The following is a 13,681-nucleotide window of genomic DNA, read 5'->3' as shown; positions in this document are numbered from 1 at the left end:
AAAATCTTGTGTGTGAATTTACACAAAAGTTTGAATTTTGACGGTTAATTAACTGATTGTGTAAAAATTCAATTTTTTCAAGAAAAACTCATTTTATTGCTTTCCGGGTGGACCTGGGGGTGCTCCGGGGAGCATCAGGATCAGGAAGTTTTTTGAGGCCAAAATTCATGTTTTTTTGTGGATCTGCGAGACTTTTTTTCTTAAAACAATTGCAAAAACCTTTTTTTTATTTAATATTTCCCATATTAATTATAATAGAAAAAATAAATCTTTATGACTTTTTTATTCCTTAGAACCCTTAGAATGTAACCTTCACGGTTCTGTAAATATCTTCCCGTCTCTGCTTGAAAATCGGAATTTGCTCACGAACTTTTTCACATTCCGCAAAATCTGGAAGAAACGGATATTTTGAGAAAAACAGAAGATGTAATGAAAATTTGTTGAATTAGGTACCTAAATCCCGAACAACAGTATTCTCTTCTGCTTCAGCATCCACGAGAATTTTCCCCCAGGGATCGATAATGGAGGAATGCCCGTAGGCAACGTAGTCAGATCCTTCAACACGTGCTGGAGACACTGTGGCTACATAAGATTGTGTATCAGTGGCTCTACCACACTGTAGTCCAGTCCAATGGAGAGGTCCCGTGGTCATGTTGAAGGCACCCGGATATACGAGGAAGTTGCATCCGTCGAGTCTGTAAAGACGTGCCAGCTCTTCGAATCTACAAAAAAAACAAAGATATTAATTTAAAATTAATCCTTTCCTAATTTAAAAACATTCCTACCGCATATCGTAGCAAATCCCAAGACCAATCTTTGCTTCATCAATGGTGAATGTGACCAAATTGTTTCCTGGACTGAGTGTCTCTGATTCCTGAAAACGAATCTGTCCGGGAATATCTATGTCAAAGAGGTGCATTTTGCGATATTTATCAATGAGACTCCCCTCTGGGGACCAAATTGTGCAGGTATTGAAGAGCTTGGACGATCCCGCGGATTCTCTTTCGGGAATTGATCCAGCAATGAGGTAGATTCCCAATTCTTTGGCAATTTTTGATAGCTCTTGCGACGTATAGCCATCGGGTACGGTTTCAGCGTACTCATTGAAATACTTCACACCGTACGGAGAGTTGAAGCATTCCGGGAGAATGGCGAGAAAATTCTTATTCTTCGACGTCCACGAGGAAGATTTTGGTCCATGATCCGTGACAACTGAACGAATCTTTGCAATGGCACGTGAGACATTTTCCTCCTTATTCTTACCGACTTTCAGCTGAAGAAGAGCCACGCGGAGGTCTAGAAATTCCAGGAATTTGGGTAGAAAAAAAAAGATGAGAAAAATGATAAGAATGTATTTGTGGTTTTTGCACTGATAAGGAGGCACATAAATTAATTGTGACTTTACATTTCGACTCGCCACTCATTCTAATTGTGGAAATGATAGCACCAATTAACTTTTTAACTAAACAGCGACTGATAAAATGAGATATTTTCCTGACCAACAAGGCAATTTATAGGCTTTTCTGCTGTGAAAATGTGTAAACAAAAACCACAAAACGTCAAAATCATATGATTTTTGTTTACAACTTACGCCGCAAAATTGTTCCAGATTTCTGCATTTTTGTACTTTTCTCTTTCTCTGCAGCAAAAATGGATGTTATTTTACTATTTTAATCACTTTTTGGTTTTACAAACTACAGAATATTTTAGTTAAATGCAAAAAGGAAATTCAGCACAATCGCTAAAAATAAACGGAAAAGTATGAGGGGTATTCAATACAAGATTTACACAAAGTTTACACAAAATAAACATTTTTTTTTTAAATTATTAATAAATTATTGTGTCGTAAATGTCGGTTCGACGATGAGAGGAAATTGGAATTTGACTTCGCGCCTTATCAAGAAGGTTGAAATCTAAAAGAATGAAGAAAAAACACTTACAATTAGAATGAAAAAATTAAAGATCTTGTAAAAGAAAATTACCGAGATCACTGGCAAGAATGGCCTCTTCAGTTCCTGCACTCACGATGACCTTTCCAAAGGGATCTATGAGAGCAGAATGTCCGTGAGCGATAAAGCTGGACGTTTCATCTCGTGCCTGGGATACCGTTGCAACAAAACACTGCGTATCCATTGCCCTGGCACGCTGAAGAGTTAACAAATCCCGCGGTCCAACTGAGGCGGAGAACGTTGCCGGATAGGCAAGGAAATTGCATCCTTCTTTGCGATAAAGCCTTGCGAGCTCATCAAATCTGATATCATATCCAATTCCAACGCCAAACATTGCATTATCAATGTGGGTTGTTATGTAATCCCTTCCGGCTGCAAGGACATCAGATTCACGGGATGGATAGCATCCAGGAGCATCGACATCGAACAGATGGAGTTTTCTGCACATTTCCAAAAGAATTTGAATGACTTCCTGTTGTGAGTTTTTTTTTGATAAATCTTCCGCATTTACCTGTATTTCCCAATAACTTCCCCTTCGGTGGAAAAAATGGCACACGTACTGTAAACCGGTGGGGGTCCGTTGTGGCCACATTCAGGAATTGATCCAGCAATTATATTAATCCCCAACTCTCCGGCTACCATGGACAACTGATTGCTGGTAAAACCACCCGGCACGTGTTCAGCATATTCCGCGAAGTACTTCAATTCGTACGGGCAATTGAAGTATTCCGGCAGGATGCAAACAATTGTTCGATTTTTTATGGTCCACGTTTCACTTCCTGGTCCGTATTTTTTCACAGCTTCTCGAATCTTCTCGCAGCAATGTATGACATTATTCCGCTTATTCTGGCCGACTTTCAACTGCAGCAGAATCACGCGAATCACTAAGAATGTAAATTCCTTTTTAAATATTTAGAATTGGGGAATATTGATGAAAGGATCTTACTATAAATGGACTCTATTGGTGCTTCCGGCTGTAGGTCCGAGGAGGAAGTCGAGGAACTATCATCACTCATCGTGGTTTTTTCAATGTCGACTGCTGCAGAAAGACTAAAAATTTACAGTTCTCTTCCAGTCTATTGTTAAATAAAGAATTTCTGTTTGGTACAGAGACTACTGGTATCAGGCCGTTTTCACCAACGATATTTATTTTCCCCCCAGAGCCCCCCTTCGTAGCGCCCCCATATAAATTTAATGCTTTTTTTCACTACTTTTTGAAATTGGCGCCCTAAATGTAGTTCCAAAAGCCACCACTGGCACTGCAAGTTTTTGGTACATTTTGTATAAGAGAAAATGAGACGGTATGTCACTGATACTGTCTCCCTCACAATTTCAGTTTTTTGCAATTTTCTCGCATTTTCCGACAAATTTTCATGGGAAAATTACTTTTTTGTGACCAGGAAGCGACGCCGCGTCGTTTGGCGTCCCCAGTTCAAAACACTCAAAATCCGCGCCAGAAAAAGTCGTGCAAATTCCACAAAAAAATCCGGGGAGTTGCGCCACCAAATTTTTACTGAACGTACTTTGGGCCCCCCTGAGCCACCCGCCAACTTTTGGCGCCCCAAAACTGAGTTTTTCCTGGAAAAATTAATTTTTAAAAATTTTTCCGCACGCACACACTTAAAAAAAACTCACCTACACAAAATGCCAGAGTGAGAGGAAAGTATTTTTCTCACGCTATCTCGTTCTCAAAAAAAAAACCTACATAAAAAAAACGCACTACTTTGTGGGACAACGTAATAATTTTGATACGCTTGTCAAATTTTGACACGGCATGTCAAATTATTTGACACAGCAGGCAGTGCGCGAGTATTCGACGTCATAAATCTTTTCTGCAGCAGTTTGTTGTTAAATTTGTGCAAAAATCGTTATCGAGAAAAAAAACATGCAGGATGTCTGTTGATGTCCAGCAAAGTGATATTGAGCTCCTGCTCAGGACTTTTGTGACATCGTGCTACGTACCAACGAAGGAGGAAAATGGGTCAAAAGTAAGATAAGAAAAATTCCTTTCTGCGTAATTTTGTTTGTTTGCGGAAAAACACGCTTTTCGTGTTCTTTTTGCGCGTCTTTGGCAGGCACGGGAGTTTCTCCGGAAGTCTCGCTCTATGGCGAAACGCCCCACGGATGCCATGCAGAAATCGCGTGGAAATCATCCGTGGGTTCTTTGGTTAGAAAACATGTGCCCCCCTTTTGCTCGGGAACCAATTGCGCATCTACGGCAATTTTCTCTCTCGCGTTGTTTTTTTTTATTATTACAAATTGGGAGGAGAAAAATCGTAGAATAATTCGCCCACATGCTTCTCACATGGCCCAGGGAAATTCCTCGGCGTAGAAATTTCTTTGTCTTTACGTTTAAATTTCACTTTTTGGCTGCAAATTCACCCAAAAGTTGTGCCGTTATTTGTAATTTGGACTCTTGCAGAGAAGACAATTGAGGAATTAAATGTCTTTTGTTCTCACATTTTTTCTTCTCTCTCTCCATCAGGAATTCAATCCGGTCGAAAAGTGTACGGCACTCATGAAATGCGACTACAATGTGATGGAGATTCCCAATGAAGATGGGGAGCTATGCAGCCACTACCCCAGCAAGATAATCATCCCGGAATCCGAGGCTAATGACAACTTCAGCGATATGCTGAGAGCCCGGAAGCGGCCGTACAACCTCCAGAAGCTGCGTGAGACCATCCCAATTGCTCGTTATGCACGATGTCGCTCACGATTCCCCGTTCCGGTGCTCCTCTACAAAGGGAAGCTCATCTGTCGCTCTGCCACCATATCAGGAACTCCGGAGATCTATGGACGATCGAGTTTCGATTATATTTGGTACGGGTATCACATGGACTCCGCGGAAGAAGAAGGTGAGATTACCCCTTTGGGCGGGAAATTTCAATCGCTCTACGGCGGTAACTTGTAAAGAATTATGAGAACATATTTTATAAAGAATTTTTAGTTCTAATTTTGTGCTGATTTTATGCTTTTGCAGTTAGATAATCCAAAAAAAATATTTTTAATTGTTGAGAAAACTTTAATTCTGATAAAAATGTTTTCTTTTATTACAATTCGTCAGTAGGGAAGACCGGGGTAAAAAAAGTCATTTTGGAATTTTCAAATGCAAATTTCTCCAAAGTTATAATTTGGAAAAATCTGAAAAAATATGGTGGAAAGCCCTATGAACCTTTAATAATTGACTGCAATTTGGTGGTTATCCGAGCAATAGTTTAGGAGTTAAAAATGAAATTAGATTTTTGGTCAATTTCCCAAACTTTTGCGTATTGAGGAAACGCATTTTCCGATACTTTTCCTGTAGCAAAAGTGGTCTGAGACAAAGTTGTAGGGCAGGAAATTTTCTATGAGAATGACCTATCGAGGAAATTTTCTTGACCTTGGGGAATTCTGCAAATAAGGATTTATGCAAATTGACTTTTTTTACCCCGGTCTCCCCTAAGTTGTTATAAGATTTTTGGTATTCCAATCTATCTTATAGGATTTTTCCCGGAAAAATCTTATATGATTTTTACATTTTGTTTCTATTTCTAATCGTATTTTTGAAGGAAAATTACTTTTCCAGGCTTCTTCAGAGATCTTTCTGACTATTTTCCTAAACAACAGATTCTTTGTTTTTTTTCTAGAACGAAAAAAGAACAATTTAAAAAGACCCATCTGTGAAAATCTTTCAGCAATTTTTCAGTTAGAAAAGTTTTTAACAAAATCTACCCCACAGTCAAAGATTAATAAGCAACTTACCCTAAAATAATTTCTTAGAATTTAAAAAAAACTTACAAAGAGCATCAATATCTATGTATACTAAGTTTCTTGAACCTTCATCTAATTGGAATGTTTATTTCTCAATGTGATAAAGTTTTATTTTTAGAGATAGCAAGACTTGAATTGATTAAAGCTTATCGAAAAAATAAGCCGCGACATAATGAATTGCCACCGAGTTACATAAAATTTGATAAAGCTCGTTGAATTTTGTAGAAATTCTCATGAGATTAATGCTGAAATGATTTTTTTAAATTTCAATTTTCTCATCAAAATTAGCCGAAAATGCAGCGGAGGCTCAAAAGGCAAAAGAAGCTCTGCTTGCCGAAGCAATGCAAGATGAGGAAGCTGAACCGGAATCCGTCCCACGGTCAACTTCAACAGATTGGCAACTTTGTGATCGAGTACGGCAACAGGATATAAAGCTCCTCAAAGCTGTTGATGCTGAGACAATAATTGATTTTATGGTGGAAAAGAAGAAAGTTAAATTTGGTGTAAAGTACGTTGATTTAGCTAATTTGATTGTTGGACAGCTAGTTAAAAGATTTTAATTGATTTTCTTGTAGTGTGACGTCGTCAGAAAAGGTGGACAAGGAGCGAAGATATGACGTTTTCAAAATCATGAGCCTTCCATATCCGGGATGTGAATTTTTCCGTGTATTTCGGGACAATAATTTTAACGCTGAGGGCCTTATTTTTAACTGTAAGTTCCTTCTTTTCGTCACAAAAATCATTTAAATTATGTTTTACGATGAATTTTATGGTTTCTTTTAGGGAATCAGACCTATGTTGATGCTAGTATACATCTTCCTCCTGACGATCAAATCATCACACAATTGCCAATTGAATGGGCTCAGTACAAGGTAAGTGAAAATTTTACTCTGATTTTGTTACCTAAATTCGTCTATTGCTGAATTTTTAATGAATCATTAAGTCAATGTGTGGCAAATTTGCAAAATTTTGAGTTAAAAATTTAATTAGATTGAATAAAATTGGGAGAAATTTGCAATAAAATGGCAATAAATTCACGCTTTAGTAGAGAAAAAATTTCATATCGTGAATTAAACTGTGCAGAAATGTGCGATAAAATCAAATTAATTGGGTAAAAATTAAACATTAATTATGAATTATTAATTTAAGGTTTGGGATCTCATAACAATCACGCAAAACTACCTTAAACTCATCCTTAAGTACATTGAAGAAGGGAATTCAGGGATGCTGATACACTGTATTAGTGGATGGGATCGAACGCCGCTTTTTATCTCCCTGGTGCGCCTCTCTCTGTGGGCCGATGGGTTGATACATCAATCACTCAATCCGCTGCAGATGCTGTACTTCACAATTGCATACGATTGGTATTTGTTTGGGCACAATTTGCCGGATCGTCTCAAGAAGGGCGAGGATATTTTCTTTTTCTGCTTCTACTTTCTCAAGTACATCGTCCACAGTGATTATAGCTTGTTGGACGAGAGGGCAAAGAGTAAGGCGAGCAGTACAGGAAGCTCCACCGCTCTATGGCCTGAGAATGATAGCAAACTGGATAATTTACTTGAGACTGAAAATCGTGGATCAACATTCTCACTCAATTCAATATCAAGTTGCAAAAGCAACAATGACGAATGTCTTAATGGGTAAGTTCTTTTTGCTTTTTATTTCTTGATTTGATCTAGTCTATTTAGGGTTATCATTTTTAGGGGTATGACAACGTGAAGTTTGTACACTTTTTCCTTCCCGAAACGGTTGGATGTGCTTCCCGGAAAGTGCCATAAGTGGCTGGAAATTGTGCCGGAAAACTGCTTATTGCATCAGGAAGTTTCTAAGGAATCTTAAGAACCTCCTTTTCAACACCCGGTTGATCCTTGATGTTATCTTTGGGCCAAAATCTGAGTCTATAAAAATGCTTCACGCAATTGCAAAGAGGACATACTAAGTGGAAAAATTTTGACCCAAAGCTGACATCAAGGATCATGCGGGTGTTGTAAAGCAGGTTCATAAGATCCCTTAGAAACTTCCTGATGCAATAAGCAGTCTTCCTGCACAATTTCCAGCCACTTATAGCACTTTCCGGGAAGTACATCAAACCGTTCCGGAAAGAAAAGTTTATTCAAAAAGTGTACAAACTTCAACTCTGGGCTGCCAGATCTGAGTCTTTCTAAACCAGAATAAACTTCTTTAAACTAGATATTACAGTTTTCTTTAAACTAGGATTAAGTTTTTAAAGTCAGTTCTGAGATTTTAAAGCAAGTCCTTTGTTGCAGACTAGACTTAACCCTTTCAGGTCCGCGATCAATCTATGGGTTTCTTTGAGCTCAAAAAAGACATTTTTAGCAAAAACTCCCAACTCAAAACTTTTCGGTTTTTCGTCCTTCCTGATCCTTTGAGTCCTTGGGGATGTCCTTTTGTGGTCATAAAATGATCAGGAATTGTAAAAACATAGTTTTGTACTAATTTGGACTCAGTATTCATAAAATAACTATAAAACATGAAACATTTTCAAAATCGAGCCTTTGGATCAGTGTATGACCCAATAGACCTGAAAGGATTAAGTTTTTTTGAAGTCAGGCTTTTCAGGTTTCAAGGTTAGATCAGGCTAAACTGAGTCTGAATGCGTCTTAAAAGTTTGACCTAAAGGAACTAAGGTTCGGCTAAAAAAAAAGGCCTGGCCTTATAAATGACTTAACTTTGTTTCTTAAGTCAGGCTTAACACAACTGAAGATTAAAACTAATGGTTTAAAATAAACTCAAGCTGATCCCTTAAAACGAAACTTACAAACAAAAATCAATTTAAATATTTTTTATACATACACTACCCGCGAAAAGTTTCCGGGCAAGGCTAAAATGGGATATTTTTGAAGGCAAATATAAAGTGGCTATATCTCCGGTTGTGATTAACCGATTTTCAAAAATTTACCTAGAATGGCTGTCACGACTGAACCGCTTGACCAATTTTTTTTAAAAAATTTACCAGATTTGGAAAGGGAATTAAATTATCTTTCCAACGATACTCTATTCTTCAAAATCGGTGCACTAGCGGCCGAGATGCAAGGGGTCAAAGTGAAAAATAACCCTAAGGCTGCATTCAGCCCTTCCGATCGGCAAGTCGACCGGTCGATGAGGAAGAGACGATTGGCCGATGAGGAAATGACGATCGGTAAATAGTGCAAATAATATCATTTTTTTGGTATTATTTGGCCGAATTTGCCTGAAATTCGCATTTGCTAAGACCTTATAAATATTAGCAAAGCGTTCTGTAATAGAATTTGCAAAAATAATTGATATTTAAAAAAAAATATTCCTGTCAAAAAAGTCAGCCGATCGGAAAGTGCTGCACTTTCCGTTCGACCAATTTCGAATTTCGAATTGAATTCTTGGGTCGGTACAAAAATCGAGTGGGTATTTTTTGCATTTTTTTTTTTAATTTGCGGTACCATAGATAGATCATACAGCAACCATCAAGATATAATATAATTAATATTTTACTTACATTTCGTTTGTTTTTAGCCATGATTTCACACATTTTATTTACACACTCCCGAGAAAAATCAAAACAAATTCATCAGATGACACTTTTTTTTCTTCTTCTTCGATCTTAGATTTTCGAAAAATTCGAAATTGGTCGAACGGAAAGTGCAGCACTTTCCGATCGGCTGACTTTTTTGACAGGAATATTTTTTTTTAAAATATCAATTATTTTTGCAAATTCTATTACAGAACGCTTTGCTAATATTTATAAGGTCTTAGCAAATGCGAATTTCAGGCAAATTCGGCCAAATAATAGCAAAAAAATGATATTATTTGCACTATTTACCGATCGTCATTTCCTCATCGGCCAATCGTCTCTTCCTCATCGGCCAATCGTCTATTCCTCATCGACCGGTCGACTTGCCGATCGGAAGGGCTGAATGCAGCCTAAAGGCTAATAATTTTTTTAAATAAAATATTAATAAATTAATGAATTTATAGGAATCAAAACTTTCCATGGACAACTGTTACAATGGATGGGAGCGTTATTCAGCTAGGTTCACCACCTCATTCACCAAATAATTCAAATGCCAGCAATCGCGAAAGTGCCTATTCTCCACCCTATAAAAGGTAAATTCTAAATTGAATTGCTAATTTCAATATTTGGGGCTTAAGAAAAGGGATTTCCAACAAAATTTTCAGTCGAACCAGTCCAGTTTCCGTGCCTACCAGCAATGTAATGCAGCGTCAGCACCATGATTCGTCTTCCTCCGCGTCCGTGGGCAGTTGGCAGATGATTTCTGGTACAGGGAGTGTGCGTTCCGTGGGTAGTGACTTTAGCGGTGCCAACAATCCCAATGCCAATCACAATGACTCCACAGCCACACTCAAAGCCAATGGCAAACAAGCGGCCAATGAATTGACAAAAATGTATGATATTCTTTTATTTTCTTGAGGATTTTTTTAAAAAAATATTTTTATTTATTTATTCTTTTCAGGCGAACGGAAAAAATTGAGAAAATCCGTGAAACATTCTACACAATCTACTGCACTGAGGTACCAAATTTCAGTAATGGCCAATACGGCAAAGGAATTGTTGGGAATTTTCTTGATACACTTTGCTAAAACAAAGAAAAAGAGAATGGAAGTGTGGACGTAAAAACTTGCGGTTTCCCTCCTACAAAATGAAGCCTTTCTAATGATAATTCTTTTATGTTCAACAATGTTCCTCCTGTGGACGTTTTTTTTGTATTTCAATTTCTGTTAAAGACTCCCAATTGTTCTTCCTCGACTAAAAGCAACAAAAAAGCAATAAATTCAACAACAAAAAAAATACTTAATGAGGGAAAAAAAGGAGCGGGAGATGACTTAAATTCTCTACTACTAACCAATGTTTTTATTAATAAGATTTGCTACTCTTTTAAACGAAAAAAAAAAAAAAAAATGAAATAAAAAATCCGGAAGAAGCCCTACACTTCAGAGGGTATTTTGGTGAAGCAGTAAATACCATCCATAGCAATCTCCTACGAGAAAACCCATTAATTCCAAAACTAGTATCCCGTGAAGCTCCATGGCTCCTCGAAGAGGAATGGGTAGACCTCTCCCTTACCGCTTTCCACCTTAAAACGGCTCCAGAAATAGAGGTGAAGGGATTTTTTGATGAGCTTTGCTCTAAACTCAATGTTACCCACTCCCAGATGGTTTTCACCGATGGATCGGCAGATGACAAAAAGAAAGGCCTTGCTGTCACTTCCATGAACACCAATATAGTAAACTACAAATGTGATGATGAGTACAACATATTTGAGCTAGAATGCAAAGCCATCAGTCTGGCCGTCGAACACTGCAGCGAAATCCCTGATGTGGTCTGGGTAATCTTTTCTGATTCACTATCCTGTCTTCTCGGAATTCTCAACATCAAAAACTCTCACCCCACAATCTCTAAAATTAGATCCTCACTAATATCCTCAGGCGGGAGGATAAAATTGGCCTGGATCCCCAGTCATAAAGGAATTGAAGGAAACACGAAAGCTGACCAGGAAGCAAAAGAAGCAGCAAATAAAATCTCACAGGATCTCAGCGAAATTCCCCTAAGTGGGCTGCTCTCTAAAATATTCTCCCACACCTCCCGTATCCACGAAGAGTGGATCACGGAAAGCACACAAGGAATGGGGTCCTTGATGGGATACTCCACTGATGGGCTAGAAACCGCACCCGAATTGTCGAGGAAAGAACAGACGATCATCGGGAGACTGAGGATCGGACACACACGCCTCACTCACAACTTCAAAATGGTGCGAGGAGGACAACCTCCCCAATGCGAAATCTGCAACGACGTCCTGGACGTCATGCACCTCCTTAACGTGTGCAGAAAATACTCCGACCACAGAAGCAGAATCCTTGGCAATTTTGATTATATAAAATGTCTAAAAGAGCCTGACTATCACATAAAAATAATCAAACTCATAGATGCCATGGGGCTCTCCGCTGAAATCTGAGTAGGGAAATTCCAGGGTGCACTCCGACAGGTTGACTGGGTGCACACCTGGACCCGCCTTTCCCAACTACACTCAAATATTTTCGTCTTTTTTTCCAATTCATTTTCAATTATAAATTCCACCCACATTGTCCTCATTCACAACTTTCCATGCACATCCTCCATTCAAAACCTTGCAGCCACAACACTAAAATGCCACACAAAACGTCTCCACACAAAAACATACACACAAAAACGAAGGCGATATGAAGAAAGCCTTTACCAGTAGCAGTAGTAGTAGTAGTAAACGAAAAAAAATCCTTTTGTGTTCACTTTTAATGGTCTTCTGAATGAAAAAAAAACAATGTTAAAGGACCTCCCTTAACTCACATGATTTTGCGGATAAGACGATAATCTAGTCGAGGATGGGAAGAATGTTGAGAAAATGTTTTATGTATATTTTTTTTTCAAATTTTTCAATGTTTTATTTTCAATAATTGAACTTTTTACACACCATTGAAGTGTTCTCTAATGTTTAAGAAAATTTTCTTTATGTAAGACGAAAAAATGTTAAAAACTAATAACGAATAATTGAAAAAAAATCAGCCGATATTATGGGAATAAATTCTTTTAAAAAATAATTTTTTCTGTTTTTATTTTTTATTAAATCAGAGACTCAAATTCTAAAGAAAATCGAAAATTCTTAAGTATAAATCTTACAAAAATGTCTTTTTTTAACTTTTTTTTCTAGAAATTGAAAAAATATTAAAATTTTTGACAAAATTGAAAAAATCTTTGAAAAAAAAATCAAAAGATTTTCCCTTCAGAGCGTCAAATTTTACTACAAATTACAAGTCATAATTTACTCATAAATATACTGAATATTCTCATTTCGTAACTGCTGCAGTTCCTCCTCGAAGACAATGCCGGAGATTTTCTGCTTGATTGCCACAATTTTCTCAGGTGGCATACTCTTCACCGTTGCAGCCATTGAGGCAAAGAAAACATCCACTGGATGGGAAAAGTCAAAATGTCCCCGGGAGTCGTTGTGGTGATCTTGCTGCATGTTTGGCTTCTTCTGCTGGAACGACGACGAATGACTGTTTGATGGTCTCTTCTTTGCTTTCTTCCCCTCAAATGAATGCGAATTCTCCGAAGCTATCATCTCATCCTCAAGTACTTCCATGCAGTACACTTCCTCCGGTTCTTCCGGATGATCCGAATGCTCCTCAATCCCTGCAATGGCTGAACTTGGATCCTGAACTTCTATTTGAATTTCATCCTGAAAAATTTAATTCAAATCAAAATATTTTAATTGATCAAAAAAAATCTTAATTTGGAGGGATATTTTGAGAATAAATCGATATAAAGGCGAAATCGGCGCCATCGCCCAATATTGATCGATTCTCATTACAAATCTCTATCTTGCAAAAATCAACTGAAATTCCGCGGGAAAAGTGGATAAATGGAGACAACCTTAAGATTCTCATATTGATGATCTTCGAGAACATTAATGTAATCCTCCTGCTTCACGCCACGACTTTTGGTTTCAATCAAAATTTTATGTTTGGCTTTGAGGTGATTTCGCGCATTTGTTGTATTTCCCGAGGTTTTCACAACTTTCCCGCACAACTGACACGATGCCGTTTTATCGTCGATCTTATCGTAGTAAGCCCACGTTGATGAAACTGTCTTCCTCATTATTATTTTATGTTAAAACGCAAAGTTTTTGAGATTTTTGGTACGAAGAGGAATAATATTTTGACGTTATGGTTGAAAGTCTGAGGTGGGAAACCTTTAAATGTGCATAATTTTGTCCCACAGGATAAGTCATGCGACATTTCTGAGCATATTAACAGACATTTTAGGAAGATAGTAATCATTTCTAAAAATGCTAAAAATTTTGTTAAGATAAAAAGTAAAGTAAGTAAAATAATAAAAAATAGTGAGAAAATTGGTGAAAAACTGATATAATTGACGTAGTTACTTTTAAGTGAAAAGGAGTTCATGCACGGGTATATGAAAGATGATT

At 37.6% G+C, this 13,681-nt stretch overlaps 4 protein-coding genes across 5 annotated transcripts in view; 1 reads left to right on the top strand and 3 right to left on the bottom strand.

The window, feature by feature from the left end:
- Positions 1-209: 209 nt before the first annotated feature.
- LOC129797675 (omega-amidase NIT2-like) lies at positions 210-1,708 on the bottom strand. Of its 2 annotated transcripts, none has more exons than XM_055840464.1 (4): positions 1,592-1,708; positions 786-1,296; positions 454-722; positions 210-390 (listed from the first exon to the last, which is right to left on the bottom strand). In XM_055840464.1, the coding sequence occupies exons 1-4, from the start codon at positions 1,617-1,619 to the stop codon at positions 299-301; spliced, it is 900 nt and encodes a 299-aa protein (XP_055696439.1). In that variant the 5' UTR covers positions 1,620-1,708; the 3' UTR covers positions 210-298. The 2 variants fall into 2 exon arrangements, with proteins under 2 accessions (XP_055696439.1, XP_055696440.1); XM_055840465.1 differs by lacking the exon at positions 1,592-1,708 and adding an exon at positions 1,406-1,555.
- LOC129797673 (omega-amidase NIT2-like) lies at positions 1,658-3,548 on the bottom strand. Its single transcript, XM_055840461.1, has 4 exons — positions 2,896-3,548; positions 2,461-2,833; positions 1,983-2,389; positions 1,658-1,913 (listed from the first exon to the last, which is right to left on the bottom strand). The coding sequence occupies exons 1-4, from the start codon at positions 2,963-2,965 to the stop codon at positions 1,828-1,830; spliced, it is 936 nt and encodes a 311-aa protein (XP_055696436.1). The 5' UTR covers positions 2,966-3,548; the 3' UTR covers positions 1,658-1,827.
- A 180-nt stretch (positions 3,549-3,728) lies between these two features.
- Positions 3,729-12,290, top strand: LOC129797517 (myotubularin-related protein 14). The gene is made up of 9 exons (XM_055840175.1): positions 3,729-3,937; positions 4,435-4,807; positions 5,991-6,210; positions 6,278-6,414; positions 6,486-6,574; positions 6,852-7,342; positions 9,675-9,803; positions 9,876-10,103; positions 10,172-12,290. The coding sequence occupies exons 1-9, from the start codon at positions 3,842-3,844 to the stop codon at positions 10,296-10,298; spliced, it is 1,890 nt and encodes a 629-aa protein (XP_055696150.1). The 5' UTR covers positions 3,729-3,841; the 3' UTR covers positions 10,299-12,290.
- LOC129786325 (uncharacterized) overlaps positions 12,109-13,681 on the bottom strand; it is a 3,604-nt gene continuing 2,031 nt past the window's right edge. Inside the window, exon 4 of the mRNA XM_055821293.1 lies at positions 12,109-12,931. Within this exon, the coding sequence (XP_055677268.1) occupies positions 12,512-12,931 (420 nt within the window). The 3' untranslated portion in view covers positions 12,109-12,511. The remainder of the gene's footprint in view (positions 12,932-13,681) is intronic.

The sequence above is a fragment of the Lutzomyia longipalpis genome, chromosome 1, assembly GCF_024334085.1.
Source record: "Lutzomyia longipalpis isolate SR_M1_2022 chromosome 1, ASM2433408v1".
Taxonomy (NCBI): domain Eukaryota; kingdom Metazoa; phylum Arthropoda; class Insecta; order Diptera; family Psychodidae; genus Lutzomyia; species Lutzomyia longipalpis.
The sequence above is the reverse complement of the archived record's forward strand: the minus strand, read 5'-3'. Positions and strand labels throughout refer to the sequence as shown.

Bases quoted from the DNA above. Each gene is read 5' to 3' on its own strand.
- LOC129797673 (XM_055840461.1), bottom strand. From the start codon at position 2,965: ATGAGTGATGATAGTTCCTCGACTTCCTCCTCGGACCTACAGCCGGAA. The intron at 2,834-2,895 runs GTAAGATCCTTT...TTACATTCTTAG, and splicing joins ACCAATAGAGTCCATTTATA to TGATTCGCGTGATTCTGCTG. The intron at 1,914-1,982 runs GTAATTTTCTTT...TCATTCTTTTAG, and splicing joins CATTCTTGCCAGTGATCTCG to ATTTCAACCTTCTTGATAAG.
- LOC129797675 (XM_055840464.1), bottom strand. From the start codon at position 1,619: ATGCAGAAATCTGGAACAATTTTGCGGC. The intron at 1,297-1,591 runs GTAAGTTGTAAA...TGGAATTTCTAG, and splicing joins ATCTGGAACAATTTTGCGGC to ACCTCCGCGTGGCTCTTCTT. The intron at 723-785 runs GTAGGAATGTTT...TTTTTTTTGTAG, and splicing joins GGGATTTGCTACGATATGCG to ATTCGAAGAGCTGGCACGTC.
- LOC129797517 (XM_055840175.1), top strand. From the start codon at position 3,842: ATGTCTGTTGATGTCCAGCAAAGTGATATTGAGCTCCTGCTCAGGACT. The intron at 6,211-6,277 runs GTACGTTGATTT...ATTTTCTTGTAG, and splicing joins AAAGTTAAATTTGGTGTAAA to TGTGACGTCGTCAGAAAAGG. The intron at 7,343-9,674 runs GTAAGTTCTTTT...ATGAATTTATAG, and splicing joins AATGACGAATGTCTTAATGG to GAATCAAAACTTTCCATGGA.